We start from the raw sequence: 24,269 nt of genomic DNA on the forward strand, positions 1-24,269 counted from the left end.
TTCTATCATTCGTCGTCATGGTCTCCATTTCCAATGCTCCGCTGACAACATCCAGATCTACATCTCCACAAAATCCATCACCCCGGCCACCCGCTCGACCATCACCAACTGTCTGACTGAACTCCAATCATGGCTGCACACCAGCTTCCTCAAACTGAACTGTGACAAATCTGAAATAATACTCATCGGCCCAAAATCCCTCTCTACATCAACACAAAACTTCACCCTCAGCATCGACAACACCCCCCTCTCTTCCTCCCCATTCATCCGCAACCTTGGTATCATCTTCGACAATAACCTCTCATTTGAACATCACATCAGCCGCCTCACCCAAACTGCCTTCTTTCACCTCAGAAATATTGCCCGTCTCCGTCCATTACTCTCCTTCTCTGCCACTGAAACTCTCATCCATGCTTTCATCACCTCAAGACTCGACTACTGCAACAGCATCCTTTACGGCTCATCATCCAAAGTCCTCAACAAACTTCAGTACATCCAGAACTCTGCTGCCCGCCTCCTCAGCCACACCAGCTCCCGTGAACATGTAACCCCTGTCCTGCAAAACCTACACTGGCTCCCTGTCCCGTACAGAATCAACTTTAAGATCCTCCTCCTCACCCACAAAGTCCTCCACTGCCAGGCCCCCTCCTACCTCACGGACATGCTCCACCACCACATTCCCTCCCGCAACCTTCGCTCATCCAACAAAAACCTCCTCTCACCTCTACACAGGACCAAGCACCGAACCTGGGGCGACAGAGCATTCTCCATAGCCGCCCCCTCCCTCTGGAACACCCTCCCTATACACATCCGTGACTGTCCAGATCCATCCACCTTCAAATCACTCCTCAAAACCCACCTTTTCAAATCCGCTTTTAACCTTTAAACATTAGCTTTTCATTCTCTGTTTCTCATGTACCCCCCCTTTTTTATATGTACTTCTTTTCTTTGTTTTAAATGTAAAGCGTCTTTGAGAGCTGTAAAAGCGCTATATAAATAAAATGTATTATTATTATTATTATTATTAAATAGAAAACCTAAATCACATCTATGCATAAATCTGAGCACCAACTGCATCATTTAGAGCACTTTGTTCATCTGGAGAACACCTGCCTCTGAAATAACACACCCTAATTACCAGTTAGCCTCACTCCCGTCTCACCTGTTTCAACTCAATTAGCTTCCCAAAGTCATCATGTAGACTTACAGTATATTTGATAGTGCAGTAGTTCTGAGAATATACAAATGTTGAAACTCCCTGTAACTGAACTGTTATTGTACGTAAAATTAGAAACACTACAGTAGGAAAACATTTAAAGTGTCTTTCAGGAGATGTAAAGATGAAAAAGTAATTCACTACAATGTTGAGCTGAATGAACTGATAAAAATAAATGTTTGTAGGCCTTCCTCTCAGTTCTCCATGCTGGGATTGTAAATTTTGCCCAACTGCAGTTCATTGGATAGACAGCATTTGCTGTAATATTCAAAGTACAGTATTACAGTATGGCAACAGTCTTTATAGTATACTGTATGTACCAAAAAAGTGTTATCAACTTTGGGACAAAAATCCCCTGAACTGTTAAAAAAAAAAAAAAAAAAAAAAAGGTGGAAAAAGGAAACATTTTCTACATTGTTATATAAATTAGAATATGTAGCAAGTGCCCCATGAAGCCAAAATATATATAAACAGTATTTTGATGGTAGTGTTTAAATTTATTACACAGTGCTTACGTAATTGCTGCTCTACAGAGCAGCAGAGATATGGTTTTGGTGGGTAGAATCAGGAATCAGTTTTTAAAAGACAGAACATGATTTTGAGTGCAGGGTTTAATTTTGTAGAGGTCTGACGAAGTGGTAACTCTTCTCAGTTTTGTCTTTAGAGTTTGTGACATTGAGCTGTAGTTTCAAGAAATGTATTTAAGCTTAGGAAAAACTGTAATAAAAGCTTGTAACTGTAATGGTAAGTTATGGTCTAAGTATTTGCTGTTTGTCAGAGATGTAATATAAATATACAATATAATGAAAAAATCTGTGTAACATATTAGCATTTGGTAAATGATGAAAATTATGATATAGATAAGTATAGCATAACATGTCAACATATTAGCTTCAATTGAACCTCAGAGTGAATGTTTGCCTATATGAGGGACCGTGCATTTTGTCATTATAATAACATACTTACATACAACATATTACAACATAATTACATGAAATTAGCATTAGGAAGGGATGTCTTCAGGACATTTCAGTCACTGTAGTTATAGGCAGTATCATGTTTGTGTGTAAATACAGAAAATCATCTGACAGCAGATGGTAGAAAAACAGGCAAAGTAAATTCCGTGACTCCCTCCTGACTTTCTGTGCAGACCAACGATGGCAGGGACGGAAAAGAAAGTGCTGCCGCTATGAGGTTACATCAAAGATCCGTCAGGGCACAAGGCACATCACCGATTTTTTTTTACTAACACCGACGTTTCATAGAATTTTGTCAAAAGTAATGTACATGCGACACAAGGAGAACTAAAGGCTGAACAACAGCTGATACACCAACAGTCCAATGAGAAGCTGTCCATGGTGCTGAAACTGTTCTGTCACCTGCTCAATAGGCACCAGGAGACATTTCAAACAGGGTGCAGGCAGGATGCATTGGGGCCTGTGAGGGCGGGAAAGGGTGCACAGAGAGAGTGTGCAGTCCAACATATGTGTGTGTATATATATATATATATATATATACATTTACATATATACATGTATATATGTGTGTGTGTGTGTGTGTGTGTGTATATATATATTATATATATATTTATGTGTGTGTTTTTGTAATATACACCTTCCATCTTTGCCTTGAAATTTGGAGTTAATGTTTTTACAGTCTTGTATCTGCAACTTTTAGTGTTTCCAGAATAAAACAGCGTAACACCTACCAACCAAGTTTTATTGGTTTGTTGATAACAATCATTACACAGGTACATCTATAAACAAATCCAAATTAACTGCACACTTGTACTTGATACAGAAATCTAATACCCACATGAATATTGCTACCGTTGGTATGCATTTGACATCTCAAATAAATGTAGTTTGTCTGTTGGTCTTTAAGAGGCCATTCTCAACAGTTGTACAATGTACCATTACACACTGAATATAGAGATTGAACCCCCTTTACACAGCAGCTATACAAATTTATTTAGATGCTATCACAGAACAGAGACACAACTAATACACGTGACGCACTGTTCTGATAAAGAGAGCTCCAGTACTAGGGATTTTAGCTTTATTGATCTGATTCATTAAGAAAACTGCATGAGTACAAGAGTTAACATACAGGAACAAAGTTCTAAAACATTCTAAAACACTGGTCTTTATTATAAACAATAAAACAACGAGTTGCCCTGTGACTTTGTCCATTCCCACCCCAGCACAGATTACACACAGTTAAAAACATATGGAATGTAATCCACACAGACAAGCTCTTCCGGTTGTTGCCCCAGCTTCTGTGAATGCTGTGCTGGCACATTGACAAGGTAACCTGTCCTGCCCCCCCCCCCCCCCCCAAAAATTCACATTTTAAACTCAAAATGAAATCCACTGACAGTGACAACAATGACCGCAAATTCTACGGCGATGCAAAATTGAGGGATGTGATGAAAATTCCCGTCTCCAAATTGACTTTTTTTCTTTAATTAAAAAAAAGTGTTCTCTACAATCAAACTACTAAAAAACCTGTATTTAGAAAATAGTTGATAAAAATATTCCCCTGAATTGTACAAGAAAAGAGGTACAGGGAGCACTGGTAAAAGATGTGGTTGGAGAAACGTTATTCTGCCGCTTCATCTTTTTGTTCAGTTGCATCTGTAGCTGGTGTCTGGAAGACAAAGTGTCACAGCTTAATCACCAAAGGGACGAACTTTATTTGCATGTTTATATTTGATGCCATGAGCCTTACCTCTTCCTCAGCTTTGGCTTCGCCATTCTCAGCAGGGGTGTCTGGTGCCTTCTCATCAGGCTTGGCTTTCTCCACGTCCTTAGCTTTCTTAGGCTTAGCAGGTCCCTTCTACATACAAAAAGGCAAATCGCATTAGTCACTAATTCAACAGCTGAGAGTCTAATAATAAGAATTATTAAAAGAAAAAAAGCTCCCACCTTTGGCTTAGGTTTGGCCTCTGCCTTTGCCTTTGCATTTTCAGGTTTCTGTGGCAACAAACACTACGTCAGCACAAAGAATGCAATGAACAGCAAACAAACTTACTGTGACAGTCTGGATTCGTACTTACATCTTTCAACCTTGGAGACCTCCTCCTGGGCTGCAGAGACAGTAAACAGACAGGGTGATTTCTTTTAACATATCAACCAGTGGCTCTCACTGATGTGCTTTTATTGACCCCCTGTGGGCACACAGACTGTTTCATTAGTTTAAAAATGAAATAAACACAAGTCTGTTAAAAAATATGTTTAATTATTCCTTACCATTGAGACTCCTGGTTCCTGTAAGAAAAAAAAAATCAGTTTAAGGAAATTGTCTGCAATTGTCTGTGCCTGTGCTGAGTTGGTGAGTGGGTCATGAGCTTTCAGCATTAGTTATGTAACTATAAAGTGGGCGTTTCCAGACAGAATATAAGCCTATGGACTCACACATAGCTTCATACATGATTTAGTTCAATCCAAACGCTGTGATTGGCTGAGAAATAATCTAAAAATCTTTAACAATTAAGCAGTCCTTGTAAAGGCTAAAAGGCTCACTTCTTAAGAAATCTTTTCTTTAGAAATCATAAATACCACTTATGAATATTAGCAACATATCAAAATTAAGAACTACTTTGTCTACATACAATAAAACAAGGAGGTAAAGCGCCCTGTGACTTGCTTGAATACAGAAGTCGTAACACAATATCATAGGCATCGTTTAGTAGTTAGTAGCAGCGGTCGTGCTGTTCAAGCTCCTCCAACTGACTTAATTGTACAGGCTACTACAAAACTCCGGTGGAGAAGCGGGCGGACTCCGCCTCTTCAGGACACATCCATTCATTGGTAATAAGTGCAATTACTAGTGTACAGAGAAAACCGAGCAGTGTAGAGACCGTTCCCGCCGTGAATTTGAAGTCTGTCGTTCTGCTAGCAAAATCTACTAGAACACCCAGCAACAAGAGCAACGCTTCGCTGACGGAGGCTCGCCATTGCATAACCTTCGACTGGCCTGAGCCGACAATACACAGAAACAAACAACGCTAGCACAGAGAACGCCTTCCAAGGAATTCATTTTCAGTGGGGAAAAAACGGGCGGCCATGCGGTAATAAGAAATAGCCTACGCATGCATGCTTGGTTTTTGGAAGAGAGAGGTCCTCATGTATTCATATGTGTTTTCGTTCCACACGAGACCGTAAACAAGACACGGTGCTCATACAAAAACATTGACATTAAACCCAGCTCCGACCGAGTATCTGCTACATTAGACGTTGTCGATGTGGTCGCATTTTCTCTCAAAGAAACTTAAGTATCCGGCGTGACGAGCCCCATAGGATATAGTAAATATGCCCCCAACTTTCTTAGCAGCAAAGCAACCCATCGACACGGAAAATAATCGCTCTTTGTCCCTACAATTTAAGTAAATGCATTTATACGCACTTGCGATTGTGCGTGTCACCATTCTGCACTGAAAATCCGCACACGGAAAAGCAATTGGCACAAAGATAATAATTACACGACAGAGATAGGAGGAAGAAGCAGCCACTTAAGAAAATCACAACAGACTTTAACTTAACTCCTGCTGCAAGCCGCAACACCAGGATACACACCTGGAGCAGAAAACGGACATTTGCAGCAACATTTTAACAACTCTGCCTCAAGCTTAACAAGCCCATTTTACAAACAGCAGTTGGAGGTTATAAATGCCGTACTGCTGAATGCACGAAAGATGTCGGTGTACTCACATGTCTCCGTTTAGGCATGGCTGGTTTGTGTGGGGTGTTTAAAGAAAAGAGAAACAGCTTACTGTTGCCCAGTACAGATGAAAATACAGTGGTACCTGTATTGTGGATAAAGCTGTACCAGTACAGTCTAACACTGCGCAGCGAGCCGTTAATACTCCATTGGAAGAACTAGCTCAAACCGGATTGGACCCCCCCCCGCTTCGCCTCGCCCCGCCTATTCAAACCGCTGAAATATCTGCATGATTGACGGGGCTATGTCCCGCCTGTGCTTCCCGCTGGTTGGATGACATAATGGTCAGCAACACGATTTCAAATGCGGCCTCTACCTGGGTGGGTACGTCACACGTCAGTCATCGAACACGGCGAGTTATTTGGCTTTCTGTTCAAGCATCTCCTGCAACAAGGCAAAATTGGCATTTAATCTGCACTCCGCCTCGCTCACAAATGCATTTATTTTCCACCAAATACTACATATTGACATGTTTGAGTAGCTACTGTATATGTATTGTCTCTGATATTAGTTAAAAGGAGACCCATTCTGCGCCCTTAACACGAATAATAAAGAAAATGTGGCTTGTGTATATGTAGGTGGTTGAGAGAGGGGTGTGTGCTCCAAGTCTTTTGTATTTTAGCTTGGAAAAATGGCGATAGGATACATGTGGGTACAGCTGTTAGCACATGTGCGTGCTTGTCAATCCTCTACGCAGTGTTGTCACCGTCCACCTCGCTAATAGGCTCGTTCGAGATGAACTGCGCCTCGCCTGGAAAGTAGACGAGAGCAGGCGGCCGCAGCAGGGGGTGGTGACAAAAAGCAGCGGTGAAGTTGGACAGTTTCCCGACAGTTTCCAAGGCTATTCAAGAGAAGGCTGAGACACGGGGTCAAACATGGGGGGTTTGCACATGCGCAGTGTAATTTGAGCTGTGATGCTGGAGGGTGACAGCAGGGGCGCTAGTTAAAAAGCGCAGGATCCGCTCAGGCAATCAAGGAGTGCGCTTGGTGCGGTCTGCTTGGACTTTTGGACGGCGGCTGCCTGAAGTTGTTGGAATCGGTCTTTGCCAGGTGACCTAACGCTTGTGACAGCCGCAGTGTATTGTGGGTCGAATCGCCATTTTGGAGGGTCACTCGTTGTAAACATCTCAACAGTGAACATCGTCTTTGCGTGTGGCATTATCTTTGATAAAATGGGACACTCATGTTGTGTGAAAGGCTGTCATACGAAAGTCACACGAAAGTCACACGAAAGAAATGGCAGAAAAGTTGACCACAACGTGAGATTTTTTTCTCATTTTGTTCAATCATTTCCTATATTTTGCTTAATTTGTAAGGTTGTCTACATTATTACAGTTTCTGATTTACAGGCCGATAACAGGCTGGCAGGTTTATTTCTGTGGTTAGACAAGCTGATGTCTGTTAAACCAGATGATTAATAACTGCTTGATGCTTGAGTAATTATGTTGTATGAAAAAGGGGTAGGATTATTAGATCATTTTCACTTTTTTCTAGCTCCTGTGATGTGAATGAGGTCATTTTTTCACAATAATATAATACACATGAATCTTTTATGCCCACAATTAAAATAAGTAAAGCAAATCAGACAAAACAAGCAAACTAACCGTAACCACCAACCATAGCTTTACTTGATTACAGCCAAGTTAGCTTACCTTTGCAATGACGAGTGTGTTGTCGCAGCCCTGCGGTCGAAATGTGAACAGTTGCTGCACCCAGCCATTCGTGAAATGTCCGTGAGCTTCGAGAGATTTATAGTTTCTGAACTGTTCATATGTGTAAGCGCTGATACCGTAAACGAGGTAGTTTGTTATATCCAGCGATGAAGTTGGAGGCAGTAATGTAGCGTCGGAGCTCCAGTCTTTAGCTGTGAGGTCGTACGGATCTATGTTATTGATTGTCAACAATTTAGCCAAATACCGGTCCCTGGCCACCTTGATAAGTTTGTCCCTGTACGGTATCCTCTCATCCTTCTTATTCTTCTCCAGCTCGGCGACTGGGTAACAGTTTAAAAACTCACTACTAACTGCTAACGTTACTAACTACGACAGCTACTCCAGTTCTGTGTTTACATGTTCTATAGCAAATTATATTCGTCTGTATACTCTCCTATTGATTCAACCAACTTCTTTGACCAAATTGCAAATTTTAAACCCAACATCAATCAAAACAATTTGTGATTCAGATTTAAAAATAAAAGAATTAGACGTGGTCTGTTTGAAATTGTCACTTAACAAGGCCCCTGGCTCTGATGGGCTCACTGCAAATTTCTATCATTTCTTTTGGAAAGATATTAGAAATCTGTTGTTCAAAGCTATACAAGAATGCATTGCGAAACAAGAGCTAATGCCCAGTATGAAACAAGGGCTGATAACACTAATTCCCAAACACAGCAAAGATAAAAGAGTACTAGATAATTTAAGACCTATTACACTCCTCAACACTGATTATAAATTGCTGTCAGGATGTATAGCTGCTAGACTTAAAGAAGGTTTGTCACAACTTATTGATGAAACGCAATCTGGCTTCCTAAATGGAAGATCTATTCACAACAACATACGACTGGTTTTGTATTTGATCGATTACAGTCATGTATTATCAGAGGAGGGGTTCATTCTCTTCCTAGACTTCTATAAGGCTTTATATTATTAATAGTTGTGTGGCTTTAGAACAAGGTACTTGCCCAAGATTTCAGGTAAATAGGGGTAGTAGACAGGGTTGCAACAGCTCTCCCTTGTTATTTATTCTAGTAGCCGAGCTATTATCAATTATGATAAAAAATAATGGTATTGAAGGAATAAATATTTTAGAAAGAAATATAATAATAAGTCAATTTGTGGACGATACAACTTTATTTTTAAAAAATGAAATGCAAATTCCTAAAGTATTAAACTCCATCAACACATTTTCCAAAGCGTCAGGCTTGAAACTAAATATTGATAAATGTGAAATATTGGCACTTCATGATCAGCCGGCACTGTCAATATGTAACATTTCGGTCAAAAGTCAAGTGAAATACTTGGGTATAGTTATTACTAAGAATAAAGAAACAAGGGAGAGGGAAAACGTTTTTAAAAATGTGGATAAATGTAAAACTATTCTGAATTCTTGGTTACAGAGAGACATTACTGTATTTGGGAGGGTTCTGCTTTCTAAAATGGAGAGTTTGTCAAGAGTTATTTATCCTGCCTTTTCACTTGAAATTTCAGACAAAATGACTAAACTTATTAATAATTTAAACTTCAAATTTATTTGGAAGAACAAATGCCAGTACATTAGAAGAGCTGATGTTGTCACGAGTATCGAAGAGGGCGGCTTAAATGCTATTGACTTCTCAGTTATGAATGGTGCTCTAAAACTAAAATGGCTCAGTTCTTTTATTCTGCACAAAGACTCTTTTTGGTTTACCATTCCAAAAACAATTTTTCAAAAAAACGGAGGCATTGATTTTCTATTGCGCTGTGATTACGATGTATATAAGTTGCCTGTGAAGCTTTCGAATTATCACCAGCAAGTTCTCCTTTACTGGAATCTGATATATAAACACAATTTTACTCCTCACAATTCTCCTTTGTGGAATAATAGATATGTTTTGACCAATCGTAAGTCATTATTTTTGAAGACTTGGTTAGACAAAGGTATTTGGGCAGTATCGCATCTTATGGATAATCAGGGCAATCTACTAACCCACGAGAACCTTTGTGTTAAATATAACCTGCAATGCTGTATCAAAGAATATGAGAAAGTAATGAAAGCCATTCCAACTTCTTTTAAAATGATGACTCAACAACTGGTGATACATTCGAATGTTTCAGAAATGAGATCACTCTGTGTGGAAGGAATCAGCTTAGGAAGCAAACTTTTCTCTAACAAGTTCATTAGTAATGTTTTAACTTCACATTACTACCCTTGTCAACTAAAAAGAAAATATGTTTTAAGCGATTATTCTGTGATGGAGGCAAAGAAGATAAGGAAGCGATATATGTCTTATCCAATCCCTCATAAAGCAAAAGAGGTTGTATTTAAAATTCTAAATGATATCTATCCTTCTAACCATTTCTTGCACATAAGATTTAATTGGGAAAATAATACATGTGGATTTTGTGAAAGAGACATTGAAACTGTGGAACATATTTTCTTGGAGTGTGAACATGTTTTAGATTTTTGGTTAGCTTTTCGAAGCTGGATGTTAACCAAACAAATCACTTTGCAACAGCTGAACTGGATGTCTATTAAAGTCGGAGTACAGCTAAAGGAGAAAAACTTGGACTTCTTGGTTAACAATTTAATTATACTCGGTAAACATTACATTCACAGATGCAAATTCCTCAAGGTCAAACCCCACATCAACGGATGGAAGAAGGAACTGAACCTATACAAGAAATCCTTATTTTTCATGTCTAATAAAAATGCCCTGAGACTTTATTCTTTACTTGAACTATACTTACTCCTCAAGTAAGACCCTCACTGTTTACTTTCGTTTTTTTTTTTTTTTTTTTTTTATCTTGACAGCTGTTCCAACATCTTTTATAGTAATTTGTCAAATATGCCTGAAATGTTTGTACTGATGACGTTTATTCAATAAAATTAAAAAAAAAAAAAAAAAGTTCTGTGTTTACATCCGCGGTACAACCAAAATGGTGCCTGGGGGCGTGTCTGCCAGTTAGGACACATGACTGACAAAGACTGAAACTGTGAAAATGACATGCATGCACATATCCCAGAACCAACAAAATGGAGCCAGATCAAATACTTCTTGTTTTGCTGTGTGATGTTTCCAGTACAAAGCTCTTCCTCAGACTTTTAGTTCATTTGTTATTTGTGTGGTGACTGTTTGTGTGTGAAAACGCAAAATAAATCGTTTTTGTCCTGCAATTGTTCCTGTGTTTTGTGGTGTGTGACATCAAGACAATAATGAAACTGAGAATATTTGAATACTGGAATATGTCAAAATGTGTCAATAAGCTCTTTTTTCAACATCATTTTAATTTGTTTTTCTTCCCTAATAAAGTAGCTAACCTTAACTAATGCCTCTGGTAAAGAACTAGGGCTGTTGTCATTGGTTTCGATTCTGAGAATCATCCTTCAGTGTAACACTAGATATTATCACAATATATTTTGCTGTTAAGCCAGAGCACAGATTATCAGTTTTGCCGTAATAGTTAAATTCTATTGCAAAAACAAACATTTTCAAACATTCATAAATTCCCAAATGTAACCAAAAATACAAATTGACCATGAAACAAACATCCCCCTTATTCCGTGGTCTCACGCCATCTACTGAGCCTTTGAGGAAGTGCAGACCAGATTTTTCTGCGCATGTGCAATCCCCCCATGTTTGACCCCGTGTCTCAGCCTTCTCTTGAATAGCCTTAACAGTTTCCAGCAGCCTTCAGTCTGTACAGGAAGTCACAGACACACTAACATCCTGTCTGAAATGATGTCAGTTCATTAAAAAAGTGATCAGACCCATATATCAGTTTGTTTTCAGTCTCCAGTTGTTTACTTATGATAGATTAATTTATTAAAATGCTTTACAGGTGATCTGTAGTTTATGTTCATGGTTTATCCTCCATTTGACATGAATTCTCCTGTAAATCAGCATCATATCAGTATGACCTGTCCCCTCAACTACACAGGCTAAATAAACGCTATAAGCGCTTGACTATAAGGTTAATACTTTCAGAGGAAAAAAAAAACAAGACAACAGCTTTCATTAAGGCTCAGTCAGATACAGTCAGGGCTTCACATCTGATGTTATTTTAAGAATCCTCACATCCCACTGATCACAAGTCTCTGTGTTGCTAAATACTACAATAATTAAAAAGTCCAGTGTTAATATACAGTAGATTCTGTATCTAAAACGTCATCTTGTTTAGTTGACATCTAAACCAATCAGCTGTTAGATCAGGTGAGAGCCAGGCGGTGCAGTCGGTGGAGAGCAACTGCAGCGCCTGGCTCTAAAAACTGCGGCCGCCTCGCTCTCACGGGTTTATCGCTGTCCGCTTTTGTAATACGTCAGAGCAAGTCGGGATGAAGTCGGACACAAAACTAACCGGCATGCATTGTGCGCCGATCGCTGGTGATCAAATCTGCGCAGGCCTGACTCATCTCGAACGAACCTATTGTAAGTGTGCAGTCCACGCATGACTGCAGTGGAAACGACCACGGTGGTGCTCCGGTCAAAGAGCATGGATACCAAGAGGCGAAGCTCCTTTAATTTTTGCCAACAGCCACTAGGGGCGCTGCAGTAGCGCTGCCGCCATTTTGGACTGTTGAGCTTGGACTGTTGCGCCCAGACAACATGCAAGATGTCAAGGAGAGAGGAGAAAGACAGTGTAGTGCAATTAACTGCAACAACTATCAGTGGAACACCCCGCTCCTGGCCTTCCACCGTTTCCTGAAGGATCAAAGACATCAAAACTATGAATGAACACATGTGGAGTTATGTACTTAACAAAAAAAAGGTGAAAGAACTGAAAACATGTTTTATATTCTAGTTTCTTCAAAATAGCCACCCTTTGCTCTGATTACTGCTTTGCACACTCTTGGCATTCTCTCCATGAGCTTCAAGAGGTAGTCACCTGAAATGGTTTTCCAACAGTCTTGAAGGAGTTCCCAGAGGTGTTTAGCACTTGTTGGCCCCTTTGCCTTCACTCTGCGGTCCAGCTCACCCCAAACCATCTCGATTGGGTTCAGGTCCAGTGACTGTGGAGGCCAGGTCATCTGCCGCAGCACTCCATCACTCTCCTTCTTGGTCAAATAGCCCTTACACAGCCTGGAGGTGTGTTTGGGGTCATTGTCCTGTTGAAAAATAAATGATCGTCCAACTAAACGCGAACCGGATGGGATGGCATGTCACTGCAGGATGCTGTCGTAGCCATGCTGGTTCAGTGTGCCTTCAATTTTGAATAAATCCCCAACAGTGTCACCAGCAAAACACCCCCACATCATCACACCTCCTCCTCCATGCTTCACAGTGGGAACCAGGCATGTGGAATCCATCCGTTCACCTTTTCTGCGTCTCACAAAGACATGGCGGTTGGAACCAAAGATCTCAAATTTGGACTCATCAGACCAAAGCACAGATTTCCACTGGTCTAATGTCCATTCCTTGTGTTTCTTGGCCCAAACAAATCTCTTCTGCTTGTTGCCTCTCCTTAGCAGTGGTTTCCTAGCAGCTATTTGACCATGAAGGCCTGATTCGCGCAGTCTCCTCTTAACAGTTGTTCTAGAGATGGGTCTGCTGCTAGAACTCTGTGTGGCATTCATCTGGTCTCTGATCTGAGCTGCTGTTAACTTGTGATTTCTGAGGCTGGTAACTCAGGTGAACTTATCCTCAGAAGCAGAGGTGACTCTTGGTCTTCCTTTCCTGGGTCGGTCCTCATGTGTGCCAGTTTCGTTGTAGCGCTTGATGGTTTTTGCAACTCCACTTGGGGACACATTTAAAGTTTTTGCAATTTTCCGGACTAACTGACCTTCATTTCTTAAAGTAATGATGGCCACTCGTTTTTCTTTAGTTAGCTGATTGGTTCTTGCCATAATATGAATTTTAACAGTTGTCCAATAGGGCTGTCGGCTGTGTATTAACCTGACTTCTGCACAACACAACTGATGGTCCCAACCCCATTGATAAAGCAAGAAATTCCACTAATTAACCCTGATAAGGCACACCTGTGAAGTGGAAACCATTTCAGGTGACTACCTCTTGAAGCTCATGGAGAGAATGCCAAGAGTGTGCAAAGCAGTAATCAGAGCAAAGGGTGGCTATTTTGAAGAAACTAGAATATAAAACATGTTTTCAGTTATTTCACCTTTTTTTGTTAAGTACATAACTCCACATGTGTTCATTCATAGTTTTGATGCCTTCAGTGAGAATCTACAATGTAAATAGTCATGAAAATAAAGAAAACGCATTGAATGAGGCCTGTACTGTATATATATATATATATATATATATATGTGTGTGTGTGTGTGTGTGTGTGTGTGTGTATATATATATATTTATATATATATATATATGCATGTATGTATATATATATGTGTATCAGTATTTGCTTGTTTTGTGGTTAATTATGCACATAATCCATTTGACCCCATCATGAATGGGGTTGTTATTCGTTCCTGCAGACAGAGGCAAAAGGATCAATGCACAGCCTCCGTTTCCTTTGCGTCAGTCTCGTTCATTCAAACTTTGTAAACACGGTTGGGATTTGTAGGGGACATGTGTATGCTGCTCACTATAAAATGTGTTTACTAGCCTCATTTCTAGTCAAAACAAATCTCTTTACACTTAAAAAAATACTTGTTTCAAGCAAATTTTCACTTGAAATAAGTATGAAAATCTGTCCATGGAGCAAGTTTCTTTTTTCTTATTGCAAACAAAAAAAAAAAAACTTGCTCGCTCCATGGACAGATTTTTTTATTTCAAGTGAAAATTTTCCTGAAACAAGTGAAAATTGTCTAAAAACAAGTTACTTTTTAGGTGATGAGTCTTATTTCAATTGTGATGAGATTTGTTTTGACTAGAAATAAATATTCTTGGTAAGATTTTGAGTTTTTGCAGTGTACATACACATACATACATACATGCATGTACGTTTTTGACCATGTTGTGACTGTTGAAGCAGGTTTTCATTCTTGCTGTTGTGGTTTGAGTCATGTTGTGAGTTAGTGCAGCTCACTGTTCAATAAACAATTGAACTTAACTTTTTTACCTGCCTATCTGTTTGACTGACAGTTTTATTGATCAGTAAGATAACACTGACTTGGCACGAAGTTGGTTCAATTTAGTAAAAAGCTTGGATGTAGTTGCATTAGTTACTTTCATTTTGCTGTAGCTTAGCTTGCTACATTTCTGAGGATGATAGCTTTGATTTAGTTAAGCTTCATTTAATATTAGAGTAACTAGTAGCTTAGCTCACTACACTTTCCAAGTAGCTTGCCCAACACTGTATAGCTATATGTATATATATATATATATATATATATATATATATATATATATATATATATGTATATGGCCTCTTGGACCATTTATATCAGAACTGATTACTGCTTTAGCATTAAAGCAGCCTATACATTATTATTATTATTATTATTATTATTATTATTACTGTCCCCTTACTGTACAAATCTTTATTCCTGACTATGTTTTGGTAGATTGGCTTATGGGGTGATTTTGAAGGAGTATTTAAGTTAATCTTCTCATAAGTGGATGTAATATGTAGAGATGCCATCTATGCCGTTTTTCTTAGTTTTGTTTTTTTTTAAAGTCTATATTTTGCTTTACAAAAACGTCAAAAAGCAGCTGTGACCAAGCTATCACGAGGTGAGTAGCATTGTAAGCATAATTAATAGCAATATACTTCAGTTTGTCTGTGTGTATTTGTATGCACGCGGGTCTGCTGCGGTCTGATGGCAGTCCAAAATGGCGGCGGTAGGACGAAACCATGGGCGAGTCTGTTGCTATGGGGCGTTCTATTGAGCTCTGCTCTTTGCTCTGGTGTTGTGTGTTATTTCAGACATTTCAGCACAAACACATTCATTCATTTCCCCTGAGTGAACAATGTAGACACTACCCTGAGTGTTCCCTCTTACTTCGCCTCTGCCACGAGAAAACTTCTACACTGAGCACTGTGTTAGTTTTTTTTGTGCAGTTAGTGTGCTATAGGGATGGGCGTATCGATCCAGCGGGATAGATACATCGATGCTCACACGCTACTCATTTCGTGTCGATATCTTTGAAAATATATCGATACTGATTAATAAATACGAAAGTGCATGCATCACTTTCACCTGTTTTCTGTAACCTACTCCAATGTTTTGTGCCGAGACACCCCCCACTATACCTGCAAAATGGACTGGTCCGTGTCACGTGACATGGGGAAGTTGAGACGTTACAGCCAGCAGAGCTAGCAGGTTTTAAAACAGGAACAGCGGGACAAGCGATGACCAGTTTTTTTGGGGGCACGGAGGGCTTCTGGGAGGCGGTTGGCAACACTGGACTGTGACTGGATGAGAGATGGCAGAGGGAAGTGACGGAGCAGGAAGCGAGATAGGAGAGATGGAAGTAGGTGGCGGGAGATATGAAGACGTTTGGAATATCGTTAGGAATAATAAGCGCAAAAAGCGGGGGAATAGATCGGAGGATAGTGATTCTGAAGGGGGAGCAGCGGTAGCAGGGGAAAGGAGTGAGGAGTTTAAGGTAATCGCTACTCTTGTGCAAAAGGGAGCTTCATTCAGCGACTGGAACCCAATGCGGCTAACTAAGATCATCAGCAGAGAAATTGGGGAGGTAAGGAGTGCCAAGATACTGAGAAATGGAGCATTGCTGATTATATGTAGGGATGAAGGACAACAAAAGAGAGCAATTAGAATGAATAAAATAGAGGACAGGGAAGTGCAATGTACCCTGGCTAGAAGCAGAAAGCTAGTCAGGGGAGTTGTGACAGGGATCCCGATAAGAGTATCTGATGAGGATGTGAAAGGAAATGTAACAAATGCAAAAGTAAGGGAGGTCAAACGTCTGAAAGCAAATAGAAATGGGATTAAAAGTGATAGTCTCTCGGTTCTGATCACTTTTGATGAAGAAAGACTCCCGGAAAAGATATTTATTGGGTATATGTGCTATGATGTGAGGCCATATGTTCCCCCACCCCTGAGATGCTTTAAGTGTCAGAGATTTGGACATGTAGCGGCGGTTTGCAAGGGAAAGCAAAGATGTGGCAGATGTGGTGGAGACCATGAATATGGTAAATGTGATGAGGGGGCAAAACTGAAGTGTTGCAATTGTGGAGGGGAACATAGCTCAGCATATCGTGGATGCGAGGCTAGTAAAAAAGCAGCAGAGGTGCAGAGAATCAGGGTTTCCCAGGGAATGAGCTATGCAGAGGCAACAAAAGCGGTTTCAGGAAGCATACAGGTAACAAAACAAAATGTCGTTAAGAACAAAGATGCAGAACAATGCAAAAGATGTGATAAGCTGAAGGAGGAGACTCTGCTAGTGAGTAAAAATGACTTTGTACTGTTTATGGCGGACATAATTAACTGCTCAGCTCAGTCAGGGAGCCGAAATGAAAGGATCAAAATAATTGTCAAGTCAGCTGAAAAGTACCTTGGTGTGAAGGGGCTGAGTTGCGAAGATGTTAAAAACATTCTTAATGAAGATGCCCAACCATCTCAGACATGCACTGGATCATCTTAATGGTCTTGACCTTACTGCAGTGGAATGCAAGAAGTTTAATTGCGAATGGACAAGAGTTTAAGAAATATATTGATAATTTGAGAGAGAAACCTAATGTGCTTTGTATCCAGGAGACATGGCTGAGACCACAGTTGGATTTTATTATGAAGGGCTATTTTGCAGTTAGAAGAGATAGGGAATCTAGTAGAGGGGGAGGAGTTGCAACATTCATACAGAATGGAATGAGATATAAAATTATACAAATAAACACAGATCATGAAGCAATTGTGATTAGGGTATGGACGAATAAAGGTTCTATAGATATAGTTAACTACTATAATCCATGTGAGAAATTAAGTCTAGATATATTGAATAATGTTGGGGGATTAGTGGAAGATAGTGTAATATGGTGTGGGGATTTCAACTCACATAACTCATTATGGGGAAGCAATAACACAGATGCAAATGGTTTAGTTGTTGAGGAATTTTCAGATGATCACGGTTTGGTGTGTCTTAATACAGGGGAAGGAACACGATATAATAGCAGGCAAAACACAGAAACAGCAATTGACCTGACGTTGGGAACCAGTGCAATAGCAGGTGTAAGCACATGGAGTGTGCTTAAAAATACAACAGTGGGGAGCGATCACTACCCTGTGAAGACTGTAGTTGGCACAGAGATTTGCTTTGAAAAGGAAAAGGAAATACCTAGATGGAAATTGGGAAATGCTAATTGGGATGCTTTCAAAAAGATCAGTGCAAGCAGATTTAATAAACTTCAAGAGGAGAACCAGGTGGATGTTAACATATTTAATGAGGACCTAGTCAATGAAATAATTCAATCTGCTGAGGAAGCAATCCCTAAAAGCACAGGAACTAGACGTACCAAGAATGTGCCCTGGTGGAATGATGACTGTGGCAAAGCCATAAAAGCCAGAAATAAAGCATTTAGACAACTCAAAAAATCCCATTCTCAGGATGCTCTGATGCAGTATAAAAGGGCCCAGGCAATAGTAAGGAGAACAATAAGATCACAAAAACGCACATTTTGGAGGCAATATTGCAGCAGTATTGGTAGTGAAGTACAACTATCAGATATCTGGGGCATGATTAGGAGAATGGGGGGGGTCAGAAGAAACTATGAATTACCAGTATTAAACAGTGGTGACAAAATGGCTATCAACAACTTGGAAAAAGCTGAACTTCTAGCCCAGACATTTAGGAAAGTTCATAGTTCAGATAATCTCACAGAGGAAGCCAGGCAGAGTAGAAGTAAAACCTTAAGAAGAAACCCCAGCATACTGGAGAAAATGGAGGTGTCAGGAGATCCGTTAGACTTGCCTTTTAGTGTGTTTGAGCTGAGAAGAGCTATCATTAGTGCTCGTCAAACTACCCCTGGGAAAGATGGTGTATGCTACAATATGTTGGAACACCTGACAGAGGATGCACTAGACATAGTGTTGAAGTTGTTTAATAGGGTTTGGGAGTGTGGTCAACTTCCCTCAGTGTGGAAACAAGCAATAATAGTACCAGTTCAAAACCAGGAAAGGACTCATCAGATCCATCTAGCTACAGACCTATTGCCTTGACATCGCATCTATGTAAAATCATGGAACGAATGGTCACAGAGAGGTTAATATACTTCCTAGAAAGTAAAGCTCTTATGTCCCCATATCAGAGTGGATTCCGTAGGGGTTGGAACACAATGGACTCTGTATTGTGCTTAGAATCAGACATCAGGAAAGCACAGACCAATAAGGAAGTGGTGATAGCTGTCTTCTTTGATGTTGAAAAAGCATATGACATGCTCTGGAAAGAGGGTCTTCTCATTAAATTAAAATCACTGGGAATTGGTGGGAGAGCGTATAACTGGGTTTTGGATTTTTTAATCAATAGGAAAATACAAGTAAGAGTAGGGGCAGAACATTCCAGTATTTATGAGGTAGAGAATGGTACACCACAAGGTAGTGTATGTAGTCCATTGCTATTCAATATAATGATTAATGACATATTTTCCAATGTAGAACAAAGCGTAGGGAAATCTTTGTATGGATGACGGGCTCTGTGGGCAAGAGGTCGAAATGTAGCTCATGTGAGTGGGAAAATACAAGCTGCAATACTTGAGGTGGAGGGGTGGGCAAGTAAGTGGGGGTTTAGATTGTCAGTGGCAAAAACACAAGTAATCTGCTTTTCAAGACGGCATAAAATTACTCCACTCTCACTAAAACTGTATGGACAACATCTGGAACAGGTTAAAGTCATCAAATTTCTTGGGGTCTGGTTTGATGAGAAGCTTACATGGAGCACTCACATAGGGAAAGTTGTGAGTAAAAGTAAGAGGGTCGTGAATGTTCTTCGGTGTTTGGCAGGACAGGAGTGGGGAGCAAGTAGATCGTCTCTACAAAATATATACTGGGCACTCATGAGATCAATATTTGATTATGGGTGTATAGCGTATATGTCGGCAGCAGAGTCAAATCTGAAGAAGCTGGATGTTCTGCAAGCTCAGGCCCTAAGAATCTGCAGCGGAGCTTTTGAAACATTTCCAGTGTCAGTGATGCAGGTGGAAATTGGAGAGTTGCCTCTGCGAATTAGAAGAGTTAAGCTAATGTTGGCATACTGGGTCAATCTGCAGGGGCATGGTGATGAACATCCTGCCAAGAATATCTTAGCAGACTGCTGGGAACACAATGAGACTAATTTCAGGAGTTTTGGTTGGATTGGTGACGTGAAAGCACGAATCATAGGACTGAGTAAATTGCAGTACAGCCCCACAGTCCCAATCTCTTCCATTCCTCCTTGGTTATTTCCTTTGCCAAATGTAGACCTCAAAATACAGCAAGAATTGAAGGAAAAGTCAGGGAAACATCCTATATGGCATATAGTCCAGAATTATTTTGACCAGTATTTCTCAGATTCAGTGTTTATTTTTACAGATGGATCCAAAGATCCAGACACAGGCTGTGCAGGAGCAGCAGTATATATTCCGGTGAGTGGCACACATATTAAGAAAAGGGTATCAGATCATCTTTCAGTATACACCACAGAACTGCTGGCTATACTATTGGCATTACAGTGGATAGAGAGAGGAAATACAAAAAACAGTTATTGCATCAGACAGTTTTTCGGCACTATCAAGCATTAGATCAGGCAGATCAGCATTCAGGATGGACATAGTCAATGAAATATACCTAATAATGTACAGAATGCATGTTAAGGGCATATTCACAAAATACATCTGGGTCCCTGCTCATGTGGGTGTGGAAGGAAATGAGCAGGTAGATATTCTGGCCAAGCAAACACTCCGAATTGCACAGGTAGACATGAAAGTTCCACTAAGCAAAGCTGAGGTTAAATCATTCATTAAGAAATATACACAAACTACATGGCAGGAATATTGGGACAACAGCGAAACTGGAAGGCACCTGTATCAAATACAAAGGCATGTGGGTGATGGGAGGAAGGTGGGCTTCAAACGTAGGGAAGAAAACATTATAACACGTCTGAGAATAGGTCATTCAGGTCTCAATCATACATTGCACAAAATAGGCAAACACCCTACCGGAAACTGCACACACTGTAACCAGCCAGAAACAGTTGAACATGTACTACTTCACCGCAAGAAATATGACACCCAGAGGAAAAATCTTAGTCAGTCATTAAGGAAGGCAAATCACCACGACTTTACACTAACAGGGCTTTTGGGGAAATCAGTAGGCAAGATACAATATGACATTGTTAAGTACATTAAAGAAACTGAGTTTTTTTTTTCCTTGTTTTGTTTTGTTTTGTTTCCTGCCTTATCTCTTGTTCACACTCCAGTCCAGTTGGTGGCGGTAATGCACCATGAGTTGGTTTGCCAACCGCCAATAAACCCCACAGAAGAAGAAGAAGAAGAAGACGCGATGACCAGCACAGGAGAGTGGAATGACAGACAGAAAAAGGAGCGTGGTGTGGTGTTATTTTTCGCCACTCGATAAAGTCACGGCAAAATGTACAATATGTGATAAGAAGGTTGCACACAGCAGCAACACCAGCAACCTATTTAAACATTTAAAAAGTACACACCCCGAAAGTCACAATGAGCTTGAAAAACGACAAGAGGAAGCAGAGAAAGACAGGTCTGCTGCTGCTGCACCACCCGCTGTCCGGCAAAAGAGAGTTTCCAGAAAGGAAAAGTATATCCAGGTACAGGTGAATTCCTCAACATCGTGACCATAATCTAATGATGTTAGCAGGTGAAGATCCAATTTTAATTGGGAGAAATCGCTATGGCACTCCTCTATTTAACGTTGTTTTTGGTAATAATTTGCATATACATTTAGGAGTCCAAACAGTGGATTAAGCCAGGTTGAATTTACTGAGGATAAATTAGTGGCAAAAGTTTCTGTAGGGAGGATGTGGGTAATTTTGTTGTTTTTTTTTATGCCACAAAATAAGTGCTTCTGAAATTTATGGCCCAGAGTATAAGGGGGAATATATATACACACACACACACACACACATATATATATATATATATATATATATATATATATATATATATATATAAATATATATATATATATATATATACATATACATATAGATATATATAGTACTAGTCCAGGAATTTGCTTTTTATAAAATATCTAATAGGGCTGCAGGATCTGATCATAAACTGATTTTGAAGCTTAAAAAAAAGAGATATTGCAATTGCAATATGACTCATAATTAGTGGGAATTGTCATTTTTACATCATAGTTTTATTTTTCACTGAAAAAAAGCCCATTCAAATCATTATGATTAAAACATTGTTTTTAATCTGTGACATGTTTTCTTACATCTGGAGAATATAATTCATATTTTATCACTTAATGATAAAACTGTTTTTCACAAGTTATACTTACAAATAATTGCAGCTTCTTGTAGGTTTGATATTGCACTTGGCCATATTGTGATTTCAATTATTTCACATTTAATTATGTAGGCCTTGTATCTAATCAAATCCTTAACAAACATCTTGTACAGCAAAAACAATTCATCTTCCCTTTTGTTTTTTGAAAACATTATCTTTTTCAGCTGAGTCCCAAAGAGCCCAAGAGATCACAAGGAGCCTCTCCCAGATGATCGTGAAAGACTTGCAACCAGTTTCAATGGTTGAGGATCAAGGTTTCCATCATTTTATGAAAGTGGTGGATCCCCGTTACCAGTTCCCAAGTCGGAAATCCCTGATGACAGGTGAAATTCCCAAACTATATGAACAAGTAAAAAAAAACATTGAAAGACTCCATACAATCAGCAGGCAGCCTGGTTTTTACAAGTGATATGTGGACTGCAAGAACCACTGAAGCTTATTTGACTGTGACAGGACACTTTATTGATAAGGACTGGCATATGCAGTCCTGCAATCTTGCAACATACCATGTAGCTGTACAGCACAGAGCAGACAATATTTCTGAACTCCTCACAAAAATAACTGATGAGTGGAGCATCAGCAGCAAGATCCACGCTGTCATTACAGACAATGGCGCAAATATGGTTTCAGCTGTGTGGAAAACTTGCTGGAAACACATTCTGTGCTTTTCACACACACTCAACCTCATTGTGAAGCACTCCATTAAGGCTGACACAAGTCTTGAGTCCATCTTGGAGAAGTGTGGTGCTATTGTTCGGTTCTTCCATCACAGCACCAAAGCAACTGACAAACTAAAAGAAGTACAAAGTCAGTTGCGATTCCCACAGCACAGACTAATCCAAGCAGTGGATACGCGATGGAATTCAGTATTGTACATGCTAGAACGACTGCATGAACAACAAGCTGTCACAACAGCACTTTGTCTTCTTGGGAGAACCACCCTGTGCCTGAATGAGGGAGAATGGTCCCACATTAGCCAAGCCATTGAAGCCCTTACGCCTTTTGAAGAGGCCACGAAGGAGGTTTCAGCAGAGCACTACGTAACCATTTCCAAAGTCATTCCTCTGGTTTCTCTTCTCCAACGAGCAACCTCATCTGCTGGGCAGAGGGGTAACTCTCTGGCTTCACAGCTTTCAGCACAATGCAAGTGGCGCTTTCAAAACATTGAGCACAACCACACTCTTGCAGCCAGCACTTTTTTGGACATTCAATTCAAAGACATTGTCTTCTGTGATACTGGAAATGTGGAAATGATCAAATCGAGGATAATCAGTGAGATGCAAGCCCTGGGCAGCTGTGAGTGTCAGGCAACCAGCAGTGAAGCCTCTGCTACTGCATCAACCATCTCCATGACAGCAACCATGTCATTGACACAAGGGTCACCTGCTGCAAACACTGAAAGTAGTGATGCAAAGTCTTCAACATCCAAGGGAGGATTATGGCAGGAGTTTGACACTCGTGTTATGGCTTCTCAGAGCAGTCACACAGCAAACACAGATGCATACACTGAAATGCGCAGATACATGGAAGAAAAAGTGATACAGAGGAGCGAGGACCCTTTGCTTTGGTGGGAGAAACATGAGAATGCATTTCCACTGCTGGGCAAAGTAGCAAAAAGATACCTTGGAACTGTTGCAACCTCTGTTCCAGCAGAGAGGCTGTTTTCCAAGGCAGGAGAGACAATTAGCCAGAAGCGTAATTGGCTTAAAGCTGAAAATGTTAACATGTTACTGTTCCTCAACACAACCTAAAACTTGAGTAAAATGTAGAGCTATACCTCCTGAGAGGCATGATAGTATAGGAAAGTGTTTATTTTTTCCGCTAACTGTGCCATTACTTATTAAATGTGCTTTGCAAAGTGCAAGTTGTTATTTCAAATGATACTTTGCTTTTTCGTGTAAGCCTAAGACAACAAAATGTTTTTTAAGTCTGTCTCTTGTTTCTGCTCCACTTCAGTGAGAAGGTATGGATCACAGTGTTACAGACATGTTTACTGAGTTTAATGAGTTTGTTGGTAGTTTTCACCTACCTTACATCTAAGTAATTGTTACAGACCTGGTGTTTGGATTTGTGCCTGTGGTCAAAAGGCCAATTTGGTGCTTTAATAATCAAAGTGAAGTAACTTACATGTTAAGGTCTCTCTGTATAGAACGCCCTCTTTTGTTCTTAATAAATGTGTTTAAAAGGCCAGTCATATATGTCATTTTTCATGTGATTTGCCTGTAAGTGTAATTACATTTTGACTTTAAAAA

The 24,269-nt window shown here is 40.0% G+C and overlaps 2 protein-coding genes across 4 annotated transcripts; one reads left to right on the plus strand and one right to left on the minus strand.

The window, feature by feature from the left end:
• Window positions 1-2,914: 2,914 nt before the first annotated feature.
• Window positions 2,915-6,125, minus strand: LOC125898030 (non-histone chromosomal protein H6-like). Of its 2 annotated transcripts, none has more exons than XM_049591641.1 (6): window positions 6,024-6,125; window positions 4,468-4,485; window positions 4,275-4,304; window positions 4,144-4,191; window positions 3,947-4,054; window positions 2,915-3,865 (listed from the first exon to the last, which is right to left on the minus strand). In XM_049591641.1, exons 2-6 carry the CDS (start codon window positions 4,468-4,470, stop codon window positions 3,818-3,820), a joined length of 237 nt encoding a protein of 78 aa, XP_049447598.1. In that variant the 5' UTR covers window positions 4,471-4,485; window positions 6,024-6,125; the 3' UTR covers window positions 2,915-3,817. The 2 variants fall into 2 exon arrangements, with proteins under 2 accessions (XP_049447598.1, XP_049447597.1); XM_049591640.1 differs by having other exon boundaries at window positions 5,929-6,092.
• A 10,000-nt stretch (window positions 6,126-16,125) lies between these two features.
• LOC125897988 (E3 SUMO-protein ligase ZBED1-like) lies at window positions 16,126-24,202 on the plus strand. 2 transcript variants are annotated; one of them, XM_049591566.1, is made up of 4 exons: window positions 16,126-16,232; window positions 20,057-20,109; window positions 20,943-21,308; window positions 22,182-24,202. In XM_049591566.1, exon 4 carries the CDS (start codon window positions 22,428-22,430, stop codon window positions 23,766-23,768), a length of 1,341 nt encoding a protein of 446 aa, XP_049447523.1. In that variant the 5' UTR covers window positions 16,126-16,232; window positions 20,057-20,109; window positions 20,943-21,308; window positions 22,182-22,427; the 3' UTR covers window positions 23,769-24,202. The 2 variants fall into 2 exon arrangements, with proteins under 2 accessions (XP_049447523.1, XP_049447524.1); XM_049591567.1 differs by lacking the exon at window positions 16,126-16,232 and having other exon boundaries at window positions 19,196-20,109.
• Window positions 24,203-24,269: the final 67 nt, after the last annotated feature.

This window comes from Epinephelus fuscoguttatus, linkage group LG12 (genome assembly GCF_011397635.1).
Source record: "Epinephelus fuscoguttatus linkage group LG12, E.fuscoguttatus.final_Chr_v1".
NCBI classification, from domain to species: domain Eukaryota; kingdom Metazoa; phylum Chordata; class Actinopteri; order Perciformes; family Serranidae; genus Epinephelus; species Epinephelus fuscoguttatus.